Below are 20,863 nucleotides of genomic sequence, written 5' to 3' on the forward strand. Positions count from 1 at the left end.
GTAGTTAAAAGAAAAATTTGAAATCGAAAATATGTAAACTGAAAGCAAAAGTCACATTTTTAGAGTGAACTTTGAAAAAGAAAGAGTTGGATTTAAAATAAAATCAAACGTTACATTTTTTCAGATTCAGATCTTTTAAATTAATGTACAAAAAAAAATTCTTCAGGTTCGGATTTTTCTCTCAGCTTAATTTTTTTTTTTTTCACTTTCAGATCTCTATTTTTCAGTTACAGACTTTTGGCCCTGTTTTGGCGTGGTGGGCGTGGCTACACAGAGAGGGGCGGGGAATCATGAGTGACAGCAGACCGCTGCAGGCTCAAGATGGTCCATTTTTCATGTTGCCTTCAGGAAACCTGGGAATGAACATAATTTATCGAACACCTCCTGCACTGTATTATTTGATAATGTTTAGAAAACATGTCATGCATAACTGCTAAAACTCAGTTACTAAAGCTCTTTCAAGCAGTAATGTGTACAAATTACGCCGTAACTGATCAATTATGAGACGTTTTCCCAGCCACTACGTGAGAAGTGGTCATTTCCCATGCTCTCAAAGTAGCGCGCATTGTATCGGGTGGGGGCTGCTGTTAACTTGTCCCTCAGTGAACGATGGCTGTGTCCCAATTCAGGGTATGCACGCTTGAAGTACGCACACCACGAGTACTACGTACGGTGCGTACTACAAGTACGGGAAGTGCAGAAGTGAGAGGCTTGTGAAATGGGACGGTCTAGCCTTCGTCGCGCTGTTCAGGTTGCCTAGCAACCATGATACTAACTGCGAGAAACGTTTCATACAGCTTTGTGTGACAGAAATGAAGGAGAAAAAATGTTTTGTTGGTCATTCATTTTTGTCATGACATCACTTTGATTAGTTGAGACCACAGGACTGTAAAACATGATAGTTGGGCTTTATTTCTGTACTGAACAGTCATTTCAAGATTAGTTAGTAAATAATAATTAGCTAATGTTGTTCATGAGACTAAAGTCATCTCACTGTGGTAATGTTAATATAATATGGACAATATTATATGTATTGTCAGATTATATATAAAAAAAAAACAAAACACCCAGCACGCCCCCTGCGGGCGGTTTATCCTTCAAGCTCGGGTCCTCTACCAGAGGCCTGGGAGCTTGAGGGTCCTGCGCAGTATCTTAGCTGTTCCCAGGACTGCGCTCTTCTGGACAGAGATCTCCGATGTTGTTCCCGGGATCTGCTGGAGCCACTCGCCTAGCTTGGGAGTCACCGCACCTAGTGCTCCGATTACCACGGGGACCACCGTTACCTTCACCCTCCACATCCTCTCGAGCTCTTCTCTGAGCCCTTGGTATTTCTCCAGCTTCTCGTGTTCCTTCTTCCTGATATTGCTGTCATTCGGAACCGCTACATCGATCACTACAGCCGTCTTCTTCTGTTTGTCTACCACCACTATGTCCGGTTGGTTAGCCACCACCATTTTGTCCGTCTGCATCTGGAAGTCCCACAGGATCTTAGCTCGGTCATTCTCCATCACCCTTGGGGGCATCTCCCATTTTGACCTCGGGACTTCCAGGTTATACTCGGCACAGATGTTCCTGTACACTATGCCGGCCACTTGGTTATGGCGTTCCATGTATGCCTTGCCTGCTAGCATCTTGCACCCTGCTGTTATGTGCTGGATTGTCTCTGGGGCATCTTTACACAGCCTGCACCTGGGGTCTTGCCTGGTGTGATAGACCCCAGCCTCTATGGATCTTGTACTCAGAGCTTGTTCTTGTGCTGCCATGATTAGTGCCTCTGTGCTGTCTTTCAGTCCAGCTTTGTCCAGCCACTGGTAGGATTTCTGTATATCAGCCACCTCCTCTATCTGCCGGTGGTACATACCGTGCAGGGGCCTGTCCTTCCATGATGGTTCCTCGCCTTCCTCCTCTTTCTTGGGTTTCTGCTGCCTGAGGTATTCACTGAGCACACTGTCAGTTGGGGCCATCTTCGTGATGTATTCGTGGATGTTTCTTGTCTCATCCTGGACTGTGGTGCTGACACTCACCAGTCCCCGGCCCCCTTCCTTCCGCTTAGCGTACAACCTCAGGGTGCTAGACTTGGGGTGAAACCCTCCATGCATGGTAAGGAGCTTTCTTGTCTTGATGTCAGTGGCTTCTATCTCCTCCTTTGGCCAGCCTATTACCCCAGCAGGGTACCTGATCACGGGCAGGGCGTAGGTGTTGATGGCCCGGATCTTGTTCTTACCGTTCAGCTGACTCCTCAGGACTTGCCTGACCCTCTGCAGGTACTTGGTGGTTGCAGCTTTCCTAGCGGCCTCTTCATCGTTCCCATTCGCCTGTGGGATCCCCAGGTACTTGTAACTGTCCTCTATGTCTGCAATGTTGCCTTCTGGTAGTTCAATCCCCTCAGTTCTGACTACCTTCCCTCTCTTTGTTACCATCCGACTACACTTCTCCAGCCCGAATGACATTCCAATGTCATTGCTGTATAGCCTGGTAGTGTGTATCAGTGAATCGATGTCTCGTTCACTCTTGGCATACAGCTTGATGTCATCCATGTACAGGAGGTGGCTGACAACCGCTCCGTTCCGTAGTCGGTATCCGTAGCCAGTCTTGTTAATGATCTCACTGAGGGGGTTCAGGCCTATGCAGAACAGCAGTGGGGACAGAGCATCTCCTTGGTAGATCCCGCACTTGATGGTGACTTGTGCTATGGGCTTGGAGTTGGCCTCTAGTGTTGTGTGCCACATTCCCATTGAGTTACTGATGAAGGCTCTTAGGGTCCTGTTGATCTTGTACAGTTCTAGGCATTCCAGTATCCAGCTGTGGGGCATTGAGTCATAGGCCTTCTTGTAATCAATCCAGGCTCTTGCAGTCTCGGCTGACTGTTCTGTCTACCAGTATCTGGTGTTTTGCGCCTCTGGTATTCTTGCCAATCCCTTTCTGTGCCCCGCTCATGTATTGACCAACAGGCAGGTTATTGGTCGGTAGTTGGATGGGACCGGTCCCTTCTTGGGGTCCTTGGGGATCAGGACCGTCCGACCTTCGGTTAGCCATTCCGGGTGGCTCTCGTTAGCTGGTTCATTTGTGCTGCCAGACGCTCGTGGAGTGCAGTCAGCTTCTTCAGCCAGTAGGCGTGAACCATGTCGGGCCCTGTCCAACTCTTCATCCTTTCTTCATCCTGTCTGCCACTGTGATGGTTACTGGACCCTGTTCAGGGAGGTCGCTATGGTCTGCCCTCAGATCCACTAGCCACTGAGCATTGCCGTTATGGGTTGCGTCCTTCTCCCATATGCTCTTCCAGTATTGCTCCGTCTCTGGTGTACCTCCTCAAGCGGCTGGCCAAGGCTGTGAGTCTTTGCTTGGCAGTTTCCAAGGCCTCAGGTATGGACAGCTTGCTGTATTTCTTATGCACCTTCTTTGTTGCGCCTTTCTGCAACTCCGTTAGTTGGCTAACCTCCCTTCGTGCTACTTTGATCTTGCCCTCTAGCCTCCTTCTCCATGGAGGGTACTGCCCCTTGTGGCTGTTCAACTTGTAGCCAAGCATCTCACTGATCACTGCTGCCGTAGTGTAGATCAGCTTGTTAGTGTCGGTAATCGTGGTTGTAGGTATCATCCGTAGTGCAATAACTGTAGGACAATTAACATCATCTAGCAGACCTTCTGAGGGTACTTCACGTAATCTTGGTAACCGGCTAGGGGGGTCCCCCGGCTAGGGGGGGTCCAGGTTTCAAGCTTGGCCATGATCCTATCCTCAGTTCATGATCCTCAGTTGTATATATATACATATATATATATATATATATATATATGTTGCTGATAGAATGAAGAGTAGACTGATATATTAAATATTCCTTTATTGGGTGAGAAAATCAGACCATGTCATAACTGCTTTAAGTCATACAGAATAGATATCAGAGCCTTAAAAAGGCCGACTTCTGCTAAATGGGTCAAACTGGGCATAAAGTATACAAACACATAACATCCTTATAGAATATGATGTAACACTATAGATCAACTTACCTCAGAATATATAAAGCATATAAACAATTACAGCAATATGATGCAACAAACACAGCAGTACTACTAATCCAAAATACTCAAAGCTTCATAGAACTGAAACAAACATTTATTTTTAGCTCCATTCTGCAGCTCCAGTGGGAAATGACCACTTCTCACGTAGTGGCTGGGAAAACGTCTCATAATTGATCAGTTACGGCGTAATTTGTACACATTACTGCTTGAAAGAGCTTTAGTAACTGAGTTTTAGTAGTTATGCATGACATGTTTTCTAAACATTATCAAATAATACAGTGCAGGAGGTGTTCGATAAATTATGTTCATTCCCAGGTTTCCTGAAGGCAACATGAAAAATGGACCATCTTGAGCCTGCAGCGGTCTGCTGTCACTCATGATTCCCCGCCCCTCTCTGTGTAGCCACGCCCACCACGCCAAAACAGGGCCAAAAGTCTGTAACTGAAAAATAGAGATCTGAAAGTGAAAAAAAAAAAAAAAATTGAAGCTGAGAGAAAAATCCGAACCTGAAGAATTTTTTTTTGTACATTAATTTAAAAGATCTGAATCTGAAAAAATGTAACGTTTGATTTTATTTTAAATCCAACTCTTTCTTTTTCAAAGTTCACTCTAAAAATGTGACTTTTGCTTTCAGTTTACATATTTTCGATTTCAAATTTTTCTTTTAACTACACAAACATTATGGCCCTGATTTAACTCCATATTTCGGAGCAAATCCCTGGAGATTGTTCAAAAAAACCCAACTCACACTCTGAAGGAATGCTTCACCCCACTCCTACTCACTGGTGCAGCCCGGCACTGAGGTGCTGACCTCAGTCACAGATCTCAGCAGTTTTGCGATGAACACTGGAAGTTCCTCACTATTCTTTTCATCTGCTTTTGAGTTCACTAGCCCTCCAGCGAATATGACACTTTCATTACTGTATGACCTGGAAAATGTTTTATATTCATGAGACATTATGAGCACATGTCTAAAATGAATACAGAACTCAGCAGTGTAGGCAGATTGTCTATAGTACAGTATTACTACTGCTGCTAAACCACTGCAAACACCCATCCTACAATGGCTATGAAGCAACACTCGTGGAGTTCTCTGAAATAGTTCTCTGAACTACTTTACCTTGACATATTAACTATGCTCAGCAGTATATCAGTTATTAGTGTTTCCTCAGTTCCCTCATGTTCTGAAAATTAGTCCTGCAGCTACCTGACAGATACATTCTGCAGCTGCTAATGCTGCTTTTCTTTGGCTGTGTAGTATTTGTTACTTCCAGGTCAAGTCACAATGGTGCCATGGTTGAACGTCTAAGCAACATTTTTTACAAATCACAAACAGACACAAATTTAGGAATTCAAACTATTCAGAATCGTGAACATGTGAAAATCCGCCCCTTTTCTTGTTTGAAACACATTTAAAATTTTGGAATTGGTGGAATTTGGTAACTTGTTTTTAAATCAATAACAATGACAAAAGAAAACAGAATAGATGTCAGAAAAAAAACAAGTTAAAGTTTGGAGTAAAATAGTAAATTATTTAATTTCTCAATATCCTGATTGAATGTTTTAGGTTAGTTTGCTGTCTTTGGGAAAATAATGATCCAAAAGTTTTGAAAAAATTGAAGGTTGCAGTGCCTCACTATGAACATTTCAGACAATGAAAAACCCATAATAATTATATCTTTCATTTCGCCGTTATCCCTTAAAGACACAATGCTTTGATCAACGCTGCTTAATTTCCCAACTTAATAATGCTTTTGCTACATATACTTTGTGTTGGTTTTATTGACTGTGCCTTCAAATCTAAAGAGAAAGAGGCTTTCTGTTTTTTCATGTCATGGATGTTGTTGAACGCTGCTTCAGTCTGACACGCTATTAAATCATTTTGACTAGACAGCAGTTTAATTAGACTCATTATAGACATCTGATTGTATCTTCATGACCATAACACTGTTTTCAAACAAGTGAACTTTTTCAGAGTAGTTCAAACAGATTTTCTCATGTATGCATTTCGCTGTCTTTACATTGTTGCTCTGAGGAATTGATTCCAGAAAATATGATCATCAGTAGAGATAACAAACAAAATGAAATGCAAAGTGAAGGGAGAATGTCATTTACCTCTTCTGCATTTATACAGCGTGAAGCCTACTGCTTCTTCTGTAACCACAATAGCTCTAATCACCCCTCCTAAAATAGCTCCTGAATATCCCGAAACAGAAAGAAACAGAGTCAGTTTTAATGTCTTTTGGCTCAAACCTTATCACAACTCTGAACTGGATCTTTTTTGGGGGGGGTGGGGGGGGGTGTCAAAATGATTATATAATTTATTGATTTATAAAGCTTTTATATAATTTGCTTTATGGCTTTATTGGAAGAGGTTTGATGTCAAACACATAAACAAACTTAAAATGGAGACGGAAGACCAATTAAAATGAATTTTGAAAGATGTCAATGGTTACTTACTGAACTATGAAATCAAGCATGTTTTCTGTTGCATACTGTGGAGTAAAGGTCATATAATATTGGCTTCTGCCTACATAATCAAACAGGTACGGAGGTTCAGACTCAAGCTGCCTCTCCTTTACTTATCTTTAAAATGGCGCACAGACCAAATCCAGCACTTTTCAATCTTTTATTCTTTCCTGCTTGTCACTTTTGCTTCTTAATAACCTGGCATTAAACAGCTGCAATTAACCTGAAAGCTAACATGTTAGCTAACATTAAATGGCACCATGTTGATGGTGAAATCCGACAATTAAGAAAGTATGAGATTGAGTGTAACAAGAGGTGCTTATATTTTAGAAATGTTTACTAGATAATATGTACTAGGAAAAAATGGAAAAAATATGTATTCTTTTGGTTTAATTCAATGTTTAGCACTACAGCAGTTCATATTAAGATAGTAATCAGTTTCTTTGTCTTTTTTGACTCAATGACAGTAGATTGAAACAACCATAAACAAAATAAACTAATTAATTTGATTTATTGAATGGGTAGTTACTTTTTCTAAAAAATTTTGTCATCTCTTCAGTATCACCAACTTCACATGTGTGAATTCCCTCCTGAAAACCTCTGCTTCCATTTCTCTGAGATTGTGTAGTTGGTCAGAGTCCCATTCAGGATGACCTGATTATGGTTGAATCTCTACGTGAGTTGAATGTTTGAGGGACCGCATGAGATTGTGTTGTCATACTCACGCACATTTTCAGAAGCTGAAATATTAAATTTCCAGCAGGTGATCTAGTGGATTTTTAGTGTCTTTTCTGTCTCTCTCTCTTCCCCTCTGTTTTTCTTTTCCTCTCCTTTTGTTGAGCCTCTTCCCAGCTTCTCTTTTCTCTGTCTTTCTCTGTCCTATCCCCCAGTCCTGTCTGTTTCGACTGTAATAACTTATTACAAGTAAAATAAATAAATAGATAAATAAATAAAATAGATTGAAAAAAAAAAACCTATGACAATCAAGTTGCCCAGTATGGCAACAGCCATAATGATCTATTTGGGAAAATAAATCTGTTGGTCATTTTTCTTGGCCTTCAGACACTAATTCTGATTATTACAGTGTCAGATAGGACAAGCAAAACATAAAAATTAAAAAAAATAAAAAATAAACAACTACAAATACATCATTTTGACTTTAATCTTGAAATTTTGACTTCAGTATCAAAATGATCACTAAAATGTTTCTTTTCTTAATGTGGCCTTAATACTCATTTATAAATAGAAGCTCTACATAGGGAAAAGGGGGAAAAAATCACATGTACATTAAAAGTGCATGTCAAGGATTACAGGAGAGTCCAGTTCATTTCAATTCAATTCCATTCAATTCAAACTTGAATTCAGTTTTATTTAATTTTGGACACTGTTACAGAATAGGCTGCACCACACTCAGCTTTTATTGTTTACTTTATTTTATTTTGACATTTTTACAAATATAATTAAAGACATGTTAATACTGGATCTGTCTCAGTTGTGCATCTTTGAACCTGTGTATTCTTTTCTGGTTTCTAAAAAGACTATCTTTCCTGTGGGTGAAATTCCCCTAGGTGGCGTTGTCATATTAAAATTTTTATATAACCCATTTGACCACTTCGTCACACAATGCCCAATTTGCAAACAAAGAGGCCAATAGGAGGCTTCTGGAGCTAGAACCAATAGGCACAACTGTTTACTACCAAGTAAAATAATAAACATACGGCACAAAATAAAAACATATCAGCAATCGATTAAAGGGCTTGAGGGGAAATAATCTGCAGGTGATCTCACCAAGTGTAGCCAATTCAGGTTGAGGCAGCAGCAACATGTATATGACTCCTACCTGTAACAGCTGGGGAAGTCAGGTGACCGAAGGCCTGCATGCATACGGCAACAGGTGAGAGATTGAGAGATGCTCAGATGGCAGCTGCTATTTATAGTAACACCATATTCTGTGATTGGCTTTCAATGTGATTAATAATCAATTATTGATATATTAAATTCATTTTGCTACACACTCATCTGCTTTCACTATTTCTACTCTTTGGACATTCACCTTTCCACCTGTCTGCCTCTCATTCACACGCATATTCTGTCTTGCTTCTTCTGACTTTCATTCCTCTTCTTTCCAGTGCATACTTCCACCTCTCCAGGCTGGCCTCTATCTGCTTCCTATTCTTACTACAGATCACAATGTTATCTGTACAAATCGTGGTCTGTGGAGCGTCCTACCAGATATCAACCTGTCCACCACCGCTGCAAACAATGAGGGACTCAGGGCCAATACCCAATTAACTCATCTGTCACTCCAACCACACACCTCACTACTGTCCTCATACATACGCAATACCAGCCTCACATATTTTTTTGCCACTTCTGAATTCCTCACGCAGTACCAAATTTTTTTTCTTGACACCCAATCACACCCAAAAAACAAAGCAAAACGCATCAATTTCAAGTATATGGATCAAGATCAAGTCTACCAGTAAGCTAGCAGCACTGGCAAGAGAGTAAACAAATTTGCCAAAACATGATTATAATCTCTACTTTCTTCTGTGACAGCTACAATTACTGAGGTTCAAAAAAACCAAAGAGGGTAAAGTTCCAGACCCCAGGGCACTGTACTACAAATCAGGACTTTATATTATCCAGTTTACTTCAGGGTCAAGCCTAATAATAACAATAACACCAACTACTAATAAGAATAGTAATTTCAATTTTTAGTAGTTGTAATAGAAGTAGTATTAACGGTACTAGTACTTAATTTGAAAACCTTTGCAGTTCTACTTTGGCTCGTTGCATTCAAATTTCAACTTGTGTTTTTGTGGAAATTACAAAGAGGTGGGGCAATTTTTTTCATTGCTGCCTTGGATGGCAGATGACTCACAGCCAGGTGCTTTTCCCACGGTATGTGTGTTGCAACCTCGTGTGTCAACAGTTATCTACACTTTGTACTGAACAAAGTGTAGATAGCCTTGGGAAAAGTTACAGTGGCAGACTATCATGCCACAACAGGAGAAAATGAAAAAGCAGAAGAAAGAAAGAAAAAATCTGACAAATGTCAAAGTCAGTGTGTTCACTGTTGTCATGTGTGGCTGTGGCAGGCAGGAAGTGGACCCAAATGCAGGACTCAAACACAAAAAGGTAAACTTAGAATAGCAGCTTTATTCACTGGGAAACAATACTCCATAAAAATAAACTCGCACAAAACAAACTAAAAACTTGAATAAGAAACTAAGAAGAAAACACTGTGAAACTAGACCCACACAGTGACTTACAGCACCTGAGGTGGCACAACATGACCAAGGGGAAAGGAAAACACAGGATTTAAATACACAAGGGAATGGGAAACAGGAGGGAAACACAGCTGGGACTAATCAGACTAATGAGACAAGGGGAAGCAAAACTAGATACACTGTACAGAGGACAAGGACTATCAAAATAAAACAGGAAACAAGAGACATTTACAAAGACGTGGACCTGACACCCAGATATAGAGACACGACTAACTGGGGAGACAGAAGGAACATGGAGACAACAGTAACTAGACAAGGAACAAAAAAACATATCTTAATTTATAAAATTATAAACAATTTTTAAAATGTATAAAATTATCAACACTGATGTTTATTTAACAAAAGATTAAAAGACTATTACTAATTACAATTAACTTGCAGTTAACTTTGTCACATCAATTTCACCCACATTTTTTAGTGTGATAAGTCAACTTTGCACTTCACATGTGATTGTCGTCTTCTTCTTTTTTTCCTTCAGAGACATTCAACTGAAGCAGACTCATGTTGGTGGCTTATAAAAAGAGGGAGATGTTTCACTGGAGATTTTACTTTATTTATCTTCAAGTTTATCTGTTAACACATCCGAAAACAAATGGTTCAGATGTACTCATGATAAAGACCAACTTCTGTACAGCAATAAAAATTCCTTAATTTGGTTGCTTTGTTGTCATTTCAGTGTGTGTAATGTTATCCTGTCATATTGATGTTGAAGAGTGTGTTTGAACCTGAACCCTGAGCTGACTTCAATAATTTCAAGAAAATGTAAAACTGGAATAGTAGTTAGTTAATTTATCTGACGATAAGAAATCATTAGAAGATACACTGGATTCATGTTGGAGAGCTGGCTGTATCGTCATAGCAAAAAAACAAACCAAAACAAAAATATAATGTTTTGTATTGTGCATTTCACACAGTGCATCAGACCATTTTAATATTTATGTACATGATTTACATGATTTTGTTTTTCATTACTATTTGACCTTATCTTGTTATTCTAAGAAATGGGTACAGAAGAATACATCACACACAAACATCACACACAAAATGAATCACAAAGTAAAGCCAGAGCATCATTTTACCTCTTTTCTTTTTACAGCACAGTATCAGAAAAAGGGCTAGGACTGAAACCACCCCGATGGTGACGCCAACCTTCGCTGAATTACCTGGAATAATGATAAAAAACAAGCCAGTTAACTGAGCTATTCTTTGATGCTTCACAAAGCTGTTTGTATATGTTTGCAAGAATCCTATCTTTAAAATATAAGCTGCTAAAATGTTAGCAATTTTCAACAGTTTAAACATTACCTTCACTTATCCTCATACACGTTTCAGTTATGACTGTTTCGTCAGCATCACTGATTTCACATGAGTATATTCCATCTTGATCTGAAGACAAATACTTTAAAATGAGGTTCCCTGACTCTGAGACACCCTTCACATGCTGCTTCCACCTCTCTGAGACTGTATAGTTGTCACTGGGTCCAGACCTGCTCACAATGATCTGACTGTGGTTGAATCTCCAAATGAGGCTCATTAGAGAAGTGTTTGAAGAGGAACAGGAGATTGTTGCCTCAAGGTCGCTGCCATTAATCTGTTCTGAAACAGCATATAGGCAAGAAAACAAATTAAAATGATGCAGGTGACATTGAAATTAAACTAGTGAAACACACATTCCAGCAGCATTTTTAAACATTTCCTATATATGTAGGCTGTAAAAGTGCATAAGTTTCACTGATCTTCAGAAGAAGGCTGAGTCTAGATGTTAGTATGAATGTACAAAGTCCATTCCATTAATCTTATTTTACTTATTAAATTCAGAGAAGAGTTGTGGCTGGAGCCAAATATGTGTCACATGGAAAGAAGCAGAGCACACCCTGGACAGGCCAGTAGTCTTATCTCTAAACTAACACAGAGAGACAGATAACAGCTCAAGCTCACATTCACACCTATGGCAAATTTAGAATCACCAGTTAGCCTAACTCCATACATTGCTTTGGACTGTGGGAGGAAGCTAGAGAATCTGGAGAGAACCCACACACAACACAACACAAGAGGACACACAACACACAAATCCCAGAGAGAAAGGTCTGAGCAGGCTGATTGTTTTAAACCCAGGACCTTTTTGCTGTGAGGTGACGTGCTAACCACTGTACCACCAACTGCAGGACACAGAAAGTAGTTTTTGGAAAACATTTTTTTTAACATACAAATGTCTAAAATTAGTCTAAAACATTTTCTATATCTCTTTTGAAATTTACATTCTTATTTCACAAGGTTCGTGAAAAAGTACACCCTGTTTCAATGGTGGTTTTACATATCATGACACAATAAAAGTCATCTGATCAGAGATTATTTAAATACATCCTGAAAAGAACAACAACGTAAAACAAAGCCTATTATACTGGGTTGTGTTTTTTTAAGGTCAAACTGTGAAATGCTCAGACAAACTCCAAGAAACTCCAAAATAGACAAACAAAAAATTGTAAGAACTACATCTTAGACTCTACAGACCTCAGCCATAATGCACACTGTGTGGAGGTATGTAATAACGACAGGAGAGGTCTCAGTGTCTCACTCCAACTTTATTAACTTCACATACAGTAAGCGCCAAAATCTCCACCCCAGCACTTCCTTTCAACTTGGGTGTGAGTGGAGCCACCTGGTGGTCTGCCACACATACCCCCCCCTGAACACACAGTTAGGTCTCTATTCAGTCCAGGACCCTGGGCCTAAGCAAACGGCCCGAACGACTGAACCTGGGAGGGAGAGAACAGGCAGAGGAAGGTCCATCCTGTGAACGAGGCTGGCGAAGGCGAGCAGGAAAGGCAGGAGGAGGCTCAAACGCCGGTGGGCGGGGGTAGTCCTGGGGGGAAAACCAGAGTCTGTTAACCCCATCGAAGGAGGGCGGCCACGGCGAGGGGCCTGGGCCGGCACTACATGACTGTCCGGAAGAACATGTGCAGGTTTAAGTCTGTCAACACACACAGTCTCCCTACGACCCCCAAAATCCAAAACAAAATGTTTCTGGCCCGGTTCGATAACCCTGAATGGGCCGTCATACAGCGGCCGCAGCGGTGTCCGGTGGGCATCGTGCCTGACAAAAACAAACTTAGCAGTCTCTAAAGTCTTTGGAACAAAAGCGTCAGGCAGGCAATGGTGCACCGGACCAGGAACCCGAAGCGAGTGCAAAAGCGGGTTGAGAGATAGCACCGATGGATCGAAGCAGGGGGGAGGGTTCTCGGGCAAGAATTCTCCAGGCACGCGGAGGGGCTGAACAAACACTAGCTCAGCTGGGGAAGCGCCGAGATCCTCCTTAACCGCAGAGCGCAGCCCAAGCAAAACCCACGGGAGGCGGTCAACCCAATTTCCATCCTTTAAGGAGGCGCGAAAAGCAGCCTTAAGCGACCGGTGGAACCGTTCACACATCCCATTAGCTTGCGGGTTGTATGCGGTTGTGCAGTGGACCTTGGCCCCCAGTCCATCAGCCATGGCCGACCAAAGCTCGGAAATGAACTGGGGGCCTCTGTCCGAGGTAATGTCTGCGGGGGGGCCGAAACGCGAGACCCAGGTTGACAAAAACGCCTTGGCCACCACTGCTGCGGTAGTGGACGCCAGGGGGACCGCTTCCGGCCAGCGGGTGGTGCGGTCAACAATAGTCAAAAGGTGCGTAAAACCTTGTGACTGGGGCAGAGGACCCACCAGATCGACATGCACATGATCGAAACGTTTGCCGGGTATGAAGAACTGCTCCAGGGGCGCCTTGGTGTATTTATGAACCTTCGCACGCTGGCAAGGAATGCACGCCGCCGCCCATTCCTTAACCGATTTGCGAAGGCCCGGCCAAACAAATTTAGAGCTTACCAGTTTAGCAGAGGCCCGGACCCCCAGATGAGAGAGAGCATGTACCGAGTCAGGAAACGGGAACCACCGGGCGAGGGCGGCCGGTGGAAACGTCACAGACCAGGAGAGGATCGCCATTCTGCACGGGTCTGTCCTCCAGTATGAGGCCCGTCTGCGTGGACTTAAGCGCGAGGATGTCTGGGTCACCGCTCTGATCGGCAGCCATGGCGGAGTAGTCTATGCCGAGAAAGACGTTAGAAACCAGGGCACGGGACAAACAGTCAGCCACATGATTGGATTTACCAGCCACGTGCCGAATGTCCGTGGTAAACTCAGAAATGGCTGCCAACTGGCGCTGCTGGCGTGCACTCCATGGATCAGAAACCTTGGACATGGCAAACGTCAAGGGTTTGTGGTCCACGTATGCGGTAAAGTGACGACCCTCAAGAAAAAAACGGAAATGACGAGTCGCCAGGTGGAGAGCCAGCAGCTCCCTGTCAAAAACGCTGTAATTGCGCTCGCTGTCACGTAGCGTACGGCTGAAAAAGGCGAGCGGTTGCCAGACACCCGAGATTCGCTGTTCCAGCACCGCACCCACCGCTATGTCCGACGCATCGGTGGTCAACGCAATCGGTGCCGACGGGGATGGGTGGGCCAGAAGGGCAGCATTAGCTAACGCCGACTTAGCATCAGAAAACGCTTGGATGCTTTCCGGAATCCAGTCAACGGAGTCAGTAGCCTTCTTACATTTTAACGCCCCATAAAGGGGCTTCAGCAGATGTGCCGCTCTGGGGAGAAAACGGTTGTAAAAATTCACCATCCCCAAAAATTCCTGCAGTGCCTTAACATTCGTGGGACGCGGAAAATCTGAAACAGCTCGGACTTTGTCAGGCAACGGAACCGCGCCCTGGGCGGAAATACGGTGCCCGAGGAAGTCGAGAACCGGCAACCCAAACTGGCATTTAGACGGATTAATGATCAGTCCATGCTCCGCCAAACGCCGAAAAACCTGACGCAGATGGAACATGTGTTGCTCCTCCGAGCCGCTGGCCACCAGTATATCATCAAGATATACAAAAACAAAGGGCAGCCCGCGCAAGACCGAGTCCATCAACCGCTGGAAGGTTTGGGCGGCACCTTTCAGGCCAAAAGGCATGCGCAGAAACTCGAAAAGGCCGAAAGGTGTAATGACGGCGGTTTTGGGGACATCCTCCGCGCGCACGGGAACCTGGTGATATCCCCGTACCAAATCGATCTTCGAAAAAACCGAGGTCCCCGCAAGATGGGCGGAAAAATCTTGGATGTGGGGAATGGGATAACGATCGTTCTCTGTGACGTTATTGAGACAGCGGAAATCCCCACAAGGTCGCCACCGACCGTCAGATTTGGGCACCATGTGTAACGGGGAAGCCCAGGCACTATTCGAACGCTGCACGATGCCCAGGCGCTCCATGGTGGCAAACTCTTCCCGAGCAACAGCCAGTTTGGCAGGGTCGAGGCGGCGCGCGCGAGCAAACACCGGGGGCCCTACTGTAGTTATGTAATGCTCCACCCCGTGCTTCGTCACAGTGCTCGAGAAAGTGGGGACAGTGAGTGAGGGAAACTCAGAAAGCAAACACTGAAAAGCGTCACCCGAATCTACTGAGTTAGCATGCACCACGGGCTGGGCACCCCGAGTCAAACAGGGTAATGAGGAAAATGACACAGCATCAATTAAACGTCTGTTGGCAACATCAACCAGCAGTCCGTGAGCACAAAGAAAATCAGCGCCTATTATAGGCACAGAGCTAGCAGCAACAACAAAGTTCCACTGAAAGTCACGGTCATGAAAGCAAACAGTCACCAACCTTTCACCGAAGGTTTGATGAGGGAGCCATTAGCCGCAGTTAGCAATGGCCCGCAGCCCTCAGCTAGCCTGTCCGAGCCAGCCGGGGGAAGAAGGCTCTTCTGTGAGCCGGAGTCCACCAGGAAACGCCTCCCCGAGCGTGAGTCCTCTATGAAAAGCAGCCTTTCCTTGTTGCCAACGGTCACGGCTGCTACAGAGCGCTGGCGTGCCCGTTTCCCTGGGTCTGGAAACTGCAAGGTGGGAGACAGCGCCGTGCCTTCGCTCCAAAACGCTGATGATAAAAACAAAGCCCTTTGCCGCGGTGCCGCCGTGCAGCGATTCCAGCCACCGTGGACGAGTCGGAGGGCCCCTGGAGCATCGGTGAGGGGCGGGAGAAACGGCTGGTGAATCCGGGACAATCGCCTGGACGCCGAAACTTCTGGTAGCCAGGAGGATGCGATCCGCCTCTTCCGCAAGGGAGCGGTAATCTTTCGTGGCCAATAGCGGGGAGTTGGCAAGGCCAGCGCGCACTGGAGCCGGCAGCTGTCGGAGAAAGAGGTGGGTGAAGAGGAATCCTCCGTCATCCGCGCCCAGCGCCACAGCTCTCCATGAGCTCGAGAGCTGTGCCATCGCCCAAGCCCGCGAGGGAAAGGAGTTTCTCGGCTCGCTCAGCATCAGAGAGGGAGTAACGCCGCAGCAGCAGCGCCTTGAGGGCGGTGTACTTGGCTTGGGCTGGGGGTCCCGGAGGAGAGTCATCACGCGGCGGGTTGACAGCGGGTCAAGTGAGGCCACCACATGGTGGTATTTAGTATCGTCGGCTGAAACTCCACGAAGAGCAAACTGAGCTTCTACGTGCACGAACCATGAAGGAGGGTCGTGAAGCCAAAAATCCGGCAATTTAAGCGCCACAGCAAACGCAGCCATCGGCGGAGGTGGAAGTCCGGCGGCAGCCGATGCTCCCAGGCCGGAGCTGGCTTCGTCTTCGAGCCTTAGCATGTTCGCCACAGGGGTCACCAATGTGGAGGTATGTAATAACGACAGGAGAGGTCTCAGTGTCTCACTCCAACTTTATTAACTTCTCATACAGTAAGCGCCAAAATCTCCACCCCAGCACTTCCTTTCAACTTGGGTGTGAGTGGAGCCACCTGGTGGTCCGCCACAACTGTCACATTTAGGAAAACCCAAATGCAGCATATCAGCACCAGGACTTTCATACCAACTGGAACACAGTAGTATGTTCCAGTTGTACAGTAGTCCACATTTCTCTCAAGCTTTCTCTTTCCTTTGCTTCATTTTGGGAATGGCTGTTAGTATACAAGATAGCTGAGCATAGTAGTCATCTCGAGCTCCGACAAGCTGATAGCTAAGAGCACAGATTAATTATTGCATAGCTTACTCTTACTGCATCTGTACATTTGTAATTATTATTATCTGCTATTTCACAATTTAATTTGTACAGCTCTGATTTTGGTATGTGACATGGATAATTCAAGTTAGATTTTTATGCTGAAGTCTTTTTAACTAATTTCTTTGTTTTGCTCTTGATATCACTTTAATTTTTAACTCTCATACTTTTGGAAAAGGGGATCCTGGAGCTTACATCCAGCTGACCTGAAGTAAAAATGAATATAATAATAATCCTAAACATATGTATGTATGTAAATTTACATGATCTATACCACTTTGTCAGTTATGCTCATTTATGCACAAAATAAAGGATTTTTTTTCTCTTAATCAGAGACAGTGCAGAAGCATTATTCAAGGCATGATCTTTTTTCTTCAGAAAACAGGAAATATTCAATATTCAACAAGAAGCAGCTATAAAACTCATTTCCTAGTTCATTTTTAAAAATGTATTCATCCTTTATTTATCGAGGTAAAAATCTAATTGATAGTAAAAATGTAATGTCCAAGAGAGACCTGGCATCACGGCAGCAAAGGTAAAAAACACATGCCCCACATAACTTCATAACAATTAAAGCAAATAAAAATATACAACAATATTTCAGTTTTCATATGAGAGGTCATACTCACGTAGCTGCCTCAGACTGGCTCTCCTCCTGTTTCTCTGAGTGCTCACAGTGCAGCTGTAGACTCGATCACTTTCATCGAGTGAAGCTATCAAAGAACCGTTGATGTTGTAGAGCTGCTGCTTGGTCTGCTCGACTGTTGTTGTATTCTTGAAGCTCACCTTGGATGGAGGTCTGGTTGACCAGGTGAGCTCAGGTTCAGGGTAGATGCCCTCTGAGCTGCAGGTGATCCTGTTTCCTACATGCTGAATGCTGACTTTGACTGGGGCTGCAAAGGAGAAAACAAACAAACAAGAAAATTAATATTTTGAAATAAGATTTAATAATTTGTTGTTAAACACCAAAATTTTTCCAGCTTAACAACACATTTACTACATATACCAGGAGACACAAAGCCCTAGGTTATTAACTGGATCTCTAAAAGAATCTTTTTTGATATTCATATAAATTTGACTATTTACTACTTTGGTTTCTCATACTGTGCATTTCGAGGTCGATAAATGACTCCTTCTCTCTATTATCGGTGCTGATGTAGCAGCTGTATCTGCCCTCGTCCTGAACCTGCACCCCTGCCAGCTGGAGCGACGCATTTCCTCTGGAGAGCTGGTCCTTGAACAGTGACGTCCTATTTCTGAATTGCTGGTCCTGGGTTGTGAGCTGCTCTTTGTTGTCATAGTGCAAGTAGACAAGAGGGTGTCCCTCTGACAAGTGCATCCAGTGGATGTATGGATCTTCTTCAATGTCACCCTGGAAACTACATGGTAAGATGCAGCTCTCCTTGAAAACACAAGACACCTTGGCATCTGAAAATCAGATCAAGAGTATCGACAACAACAACATTCTTTAGTAAACAACAAATGCAAGACTGCAAGAACAAGGCCAAAGAATCGGGGGGTATCTTTTCCCTCCCCAGTGGTGGTCCACTATAGTAGGTAATTCCACATGTTTTGTGTCTTTCTCTTATTTTTGTATATATTTCTCTTGTTTTCAATTTATCCCTGTTGTGTATTATTTATATTTTAACCTGGCACAGTTGGTGTTGAGCACCCACAATTTTGTTGTACATGTACAATGACATGTACAAGGAGGAGGCCCCGGGGCAGACCCAGGACACACTGGAGAGATTATATCTCTCGACTGGCCTGGGAACGCCTTGGTGTTCCCCCGGATAAGCTGGAGGAGGTGGATGGGGAGAGGGAGGTCTGGGCTTCTCTGGTTAGGCTGCTACCCGGCCCCGGATAAGTAGAAGAAGATGGATGGATGTACAATGACAATAAAGGGCTATTCTATTCTATTCTATTCTATTCTATTCTATTCTATTTATTTGCTAGATTCTTCCACTGTTTCTGACACAGCCTCAGAGTGATTGGTGTTTCCTCCAGATTAAACAAGAGATCTTGTGCTTTTTAGGCAGGAGTGTACAGCACTACACTATGGAATTGTTAAAAATGCATTTTTTTGTTTTGTTTTCAAATTGATTACATTGTAATGTAAAAAAGTTACTTGTGACAACGTTCCTCCATGATGGAGTGCAAAGAAGGCAATCTACAATTTATTTGTCTGTTAAGACTGTGTGTAATGTACAGTCACATTGCATCTATTACACATATGCTACAGGGTATTGGCAAACCGTGCCTTTTATGGTGAAGTAATAAAGAAAGATCCCATCCTCATTAATGTGTTATTTCTTATTGTATCATTGCCACTTCCATGATTTAAAAAACAAAAAAAATGGTACATAAACTCTCTCTTGCTAGAAGTCAGGAAAAGAGATAAAGAGATCAAGCCAACTGTCACAGATGTTCTCCAGCTCACGGCAGGATGTCATCTGAGACATTGGTACAAAATTATTATTATAGCATAAATATACTGCGCAGGACTCTCAAGCTGCCTCTGGTAGAGGACCCGAGCTTGAACGATAAAGACCACCATATGACACAGTAACTTTAATAGATATTCAAGCAACAGGCTTTTATTGCTGGGGTAATAACTGCTTGATTTACTGCTGCTGTGCCCGTGTATGGATGCAGCAGCTCTTTCCCTTTAGAGGCAACATATTGCTGCACAGATTTAGAAAACTGGAACACTGATCAAAACGTTTAACCGAGTCATTTTTCTCATCATGGTAACAGCAGAAAAATGTTTTACTCACCTCCTCTCGCAATCGTAGGTATTAAAAGAACTATAACAATCACCACAAACAAGGCAGCAATGATGATATGCATCACTGGACTGCAAGGAAGAAAACACAGTTCATTCTGAGTATTCTGGGCAAGTCTTCAGACATCAAAGTCACATAGTTCCTGCAGTCAAAGGCATTTTGTTTTTTGCACAAAGTCATGTTGGAACATGAAGATTTGTAGATGAGATCATGAAGGATCTTCCCCACCCATCTTGTAGTTTTATTAAATTTACTTTTTAGCAGAAGAAAAGGTTGAACGGATATACATATCATAACATATGCCATCTAAAGACACTTTAGACTCTAATCCTCCAGATTTTGCAGCTTTACTCCACAGCCAATTAATGTAATATCATTTAACATCTAACACATCACTTCAAAGACAGCATTTCAACAAAATCCATATCCCATTACTGTAACTTATATATATTTCACTTTTCACCTTTCAAATTCTTTCAAATGTATGACAGTAAATAACAACATAAACTAACTGACACTACACTGGTCAAGATTTACAGTGATACAGAAACATCTGAGGTTGTTAGCACTGTTGCTTCACAGCAAGAACGTCCTGGGTTCAACCCAAGGTGTAGCCTTAAGTATAAGCTTTATCAAAAAGGAAAGTTTTAAGTGTAACCTTAAAAGTATAAACCTTGTTTGTTTCCCAAATCCAAACTGGAAGCTGATCCCATAGCAGCCTAATAGCTGAAGGAACGGCCTCATATTTTACTTTTAGAAACTCTAGGAACTGATAGTGAAGCATTCTATAAGGATAAGCTACTATGAGGTATTTAAGGAATGATGGGTCCTGATAATAAAATAACAAAAAACTGATGCCCAGGCATGACAGTCATTCCAAGAGGTCCTGTGCACACTTGCACACATTCATACCAGAGAGTGAAGAGTGTTGGCTGAGAGTGAAAACTGTGGGAGGAAAAACCCCATAACCATATCAACTTTATCAAAGAGCAAATCAATTAAATGTGGACTTTTAAACATATTACCTCCATCCTCTAAGTCCATGTTTGTCATGGTCCCTGAATCCTCTTATGTTGTCCTGCCTGTTCCCCATCTTTTTCTCTCACTCTTGGTTTCCCCCCTCCCTGTTCATCTGTCAGTGTATGTGTTGTGGTGATGTTTATTTCCCTTTTTCTCCAAAGTGACTCCTCGTGGTTCCTCGACTACCTTGCCAGGCACTCACCTGTCAGCA

At 43.1% G+C, this 20,863-nt stretch overlaps 1 protein-coding gene across 1 annotated transcript; it reads right to left on the reverse strand.

The window, feature by feature from the left end:
- Positions 1-9,625: 9,625 nt before the first annotated feature.
- LOC106097101 (programmed cell death 1 ligand 1-like) lies at positions 9,626-19,774 on the reverse strand. Its single transcript, XM_019352692.2, has 6 exons — positions 19,624-19,774; positions 17,951-18,274; positions 17,476-17,739; positions 11,082-11,372; positions 10,856-10,939; positions 9,626-10,287 (listed from the first exon to the last, which is right to left on the reverse strand). Exons 1-6 carry the CDS (start codon positions 19,694-19,696, stop codon positions 10,217-10,219), a joined length of 1,107 nt encoding a protein of 368 aa, XP_019208237.1. The 5' UTR covers positions 19,697-19,774; the 3' UTR covers positions 9,626-10,216.
- Between the last annotated feature and the right edge of the window lie 1,089 nt (positions 19,775-20,863).

The sequence above is a fragment of the Oreochromis niloticus genome, linkage group LG9 (assembly GCF_001858045.2).
Source record: "Oreochromis niloticus isolate F11D_XX linkage group LG9, O_niloticus_UMD_NMBU, whole genome shotgun sequence".
Classification (NCBI taxonomy): Eukaryota; Metazoa; Chordata; class Actinopteri; order Cichliformes; family Cichlidae; genus Oreochromis; species Oreochromis niloticus.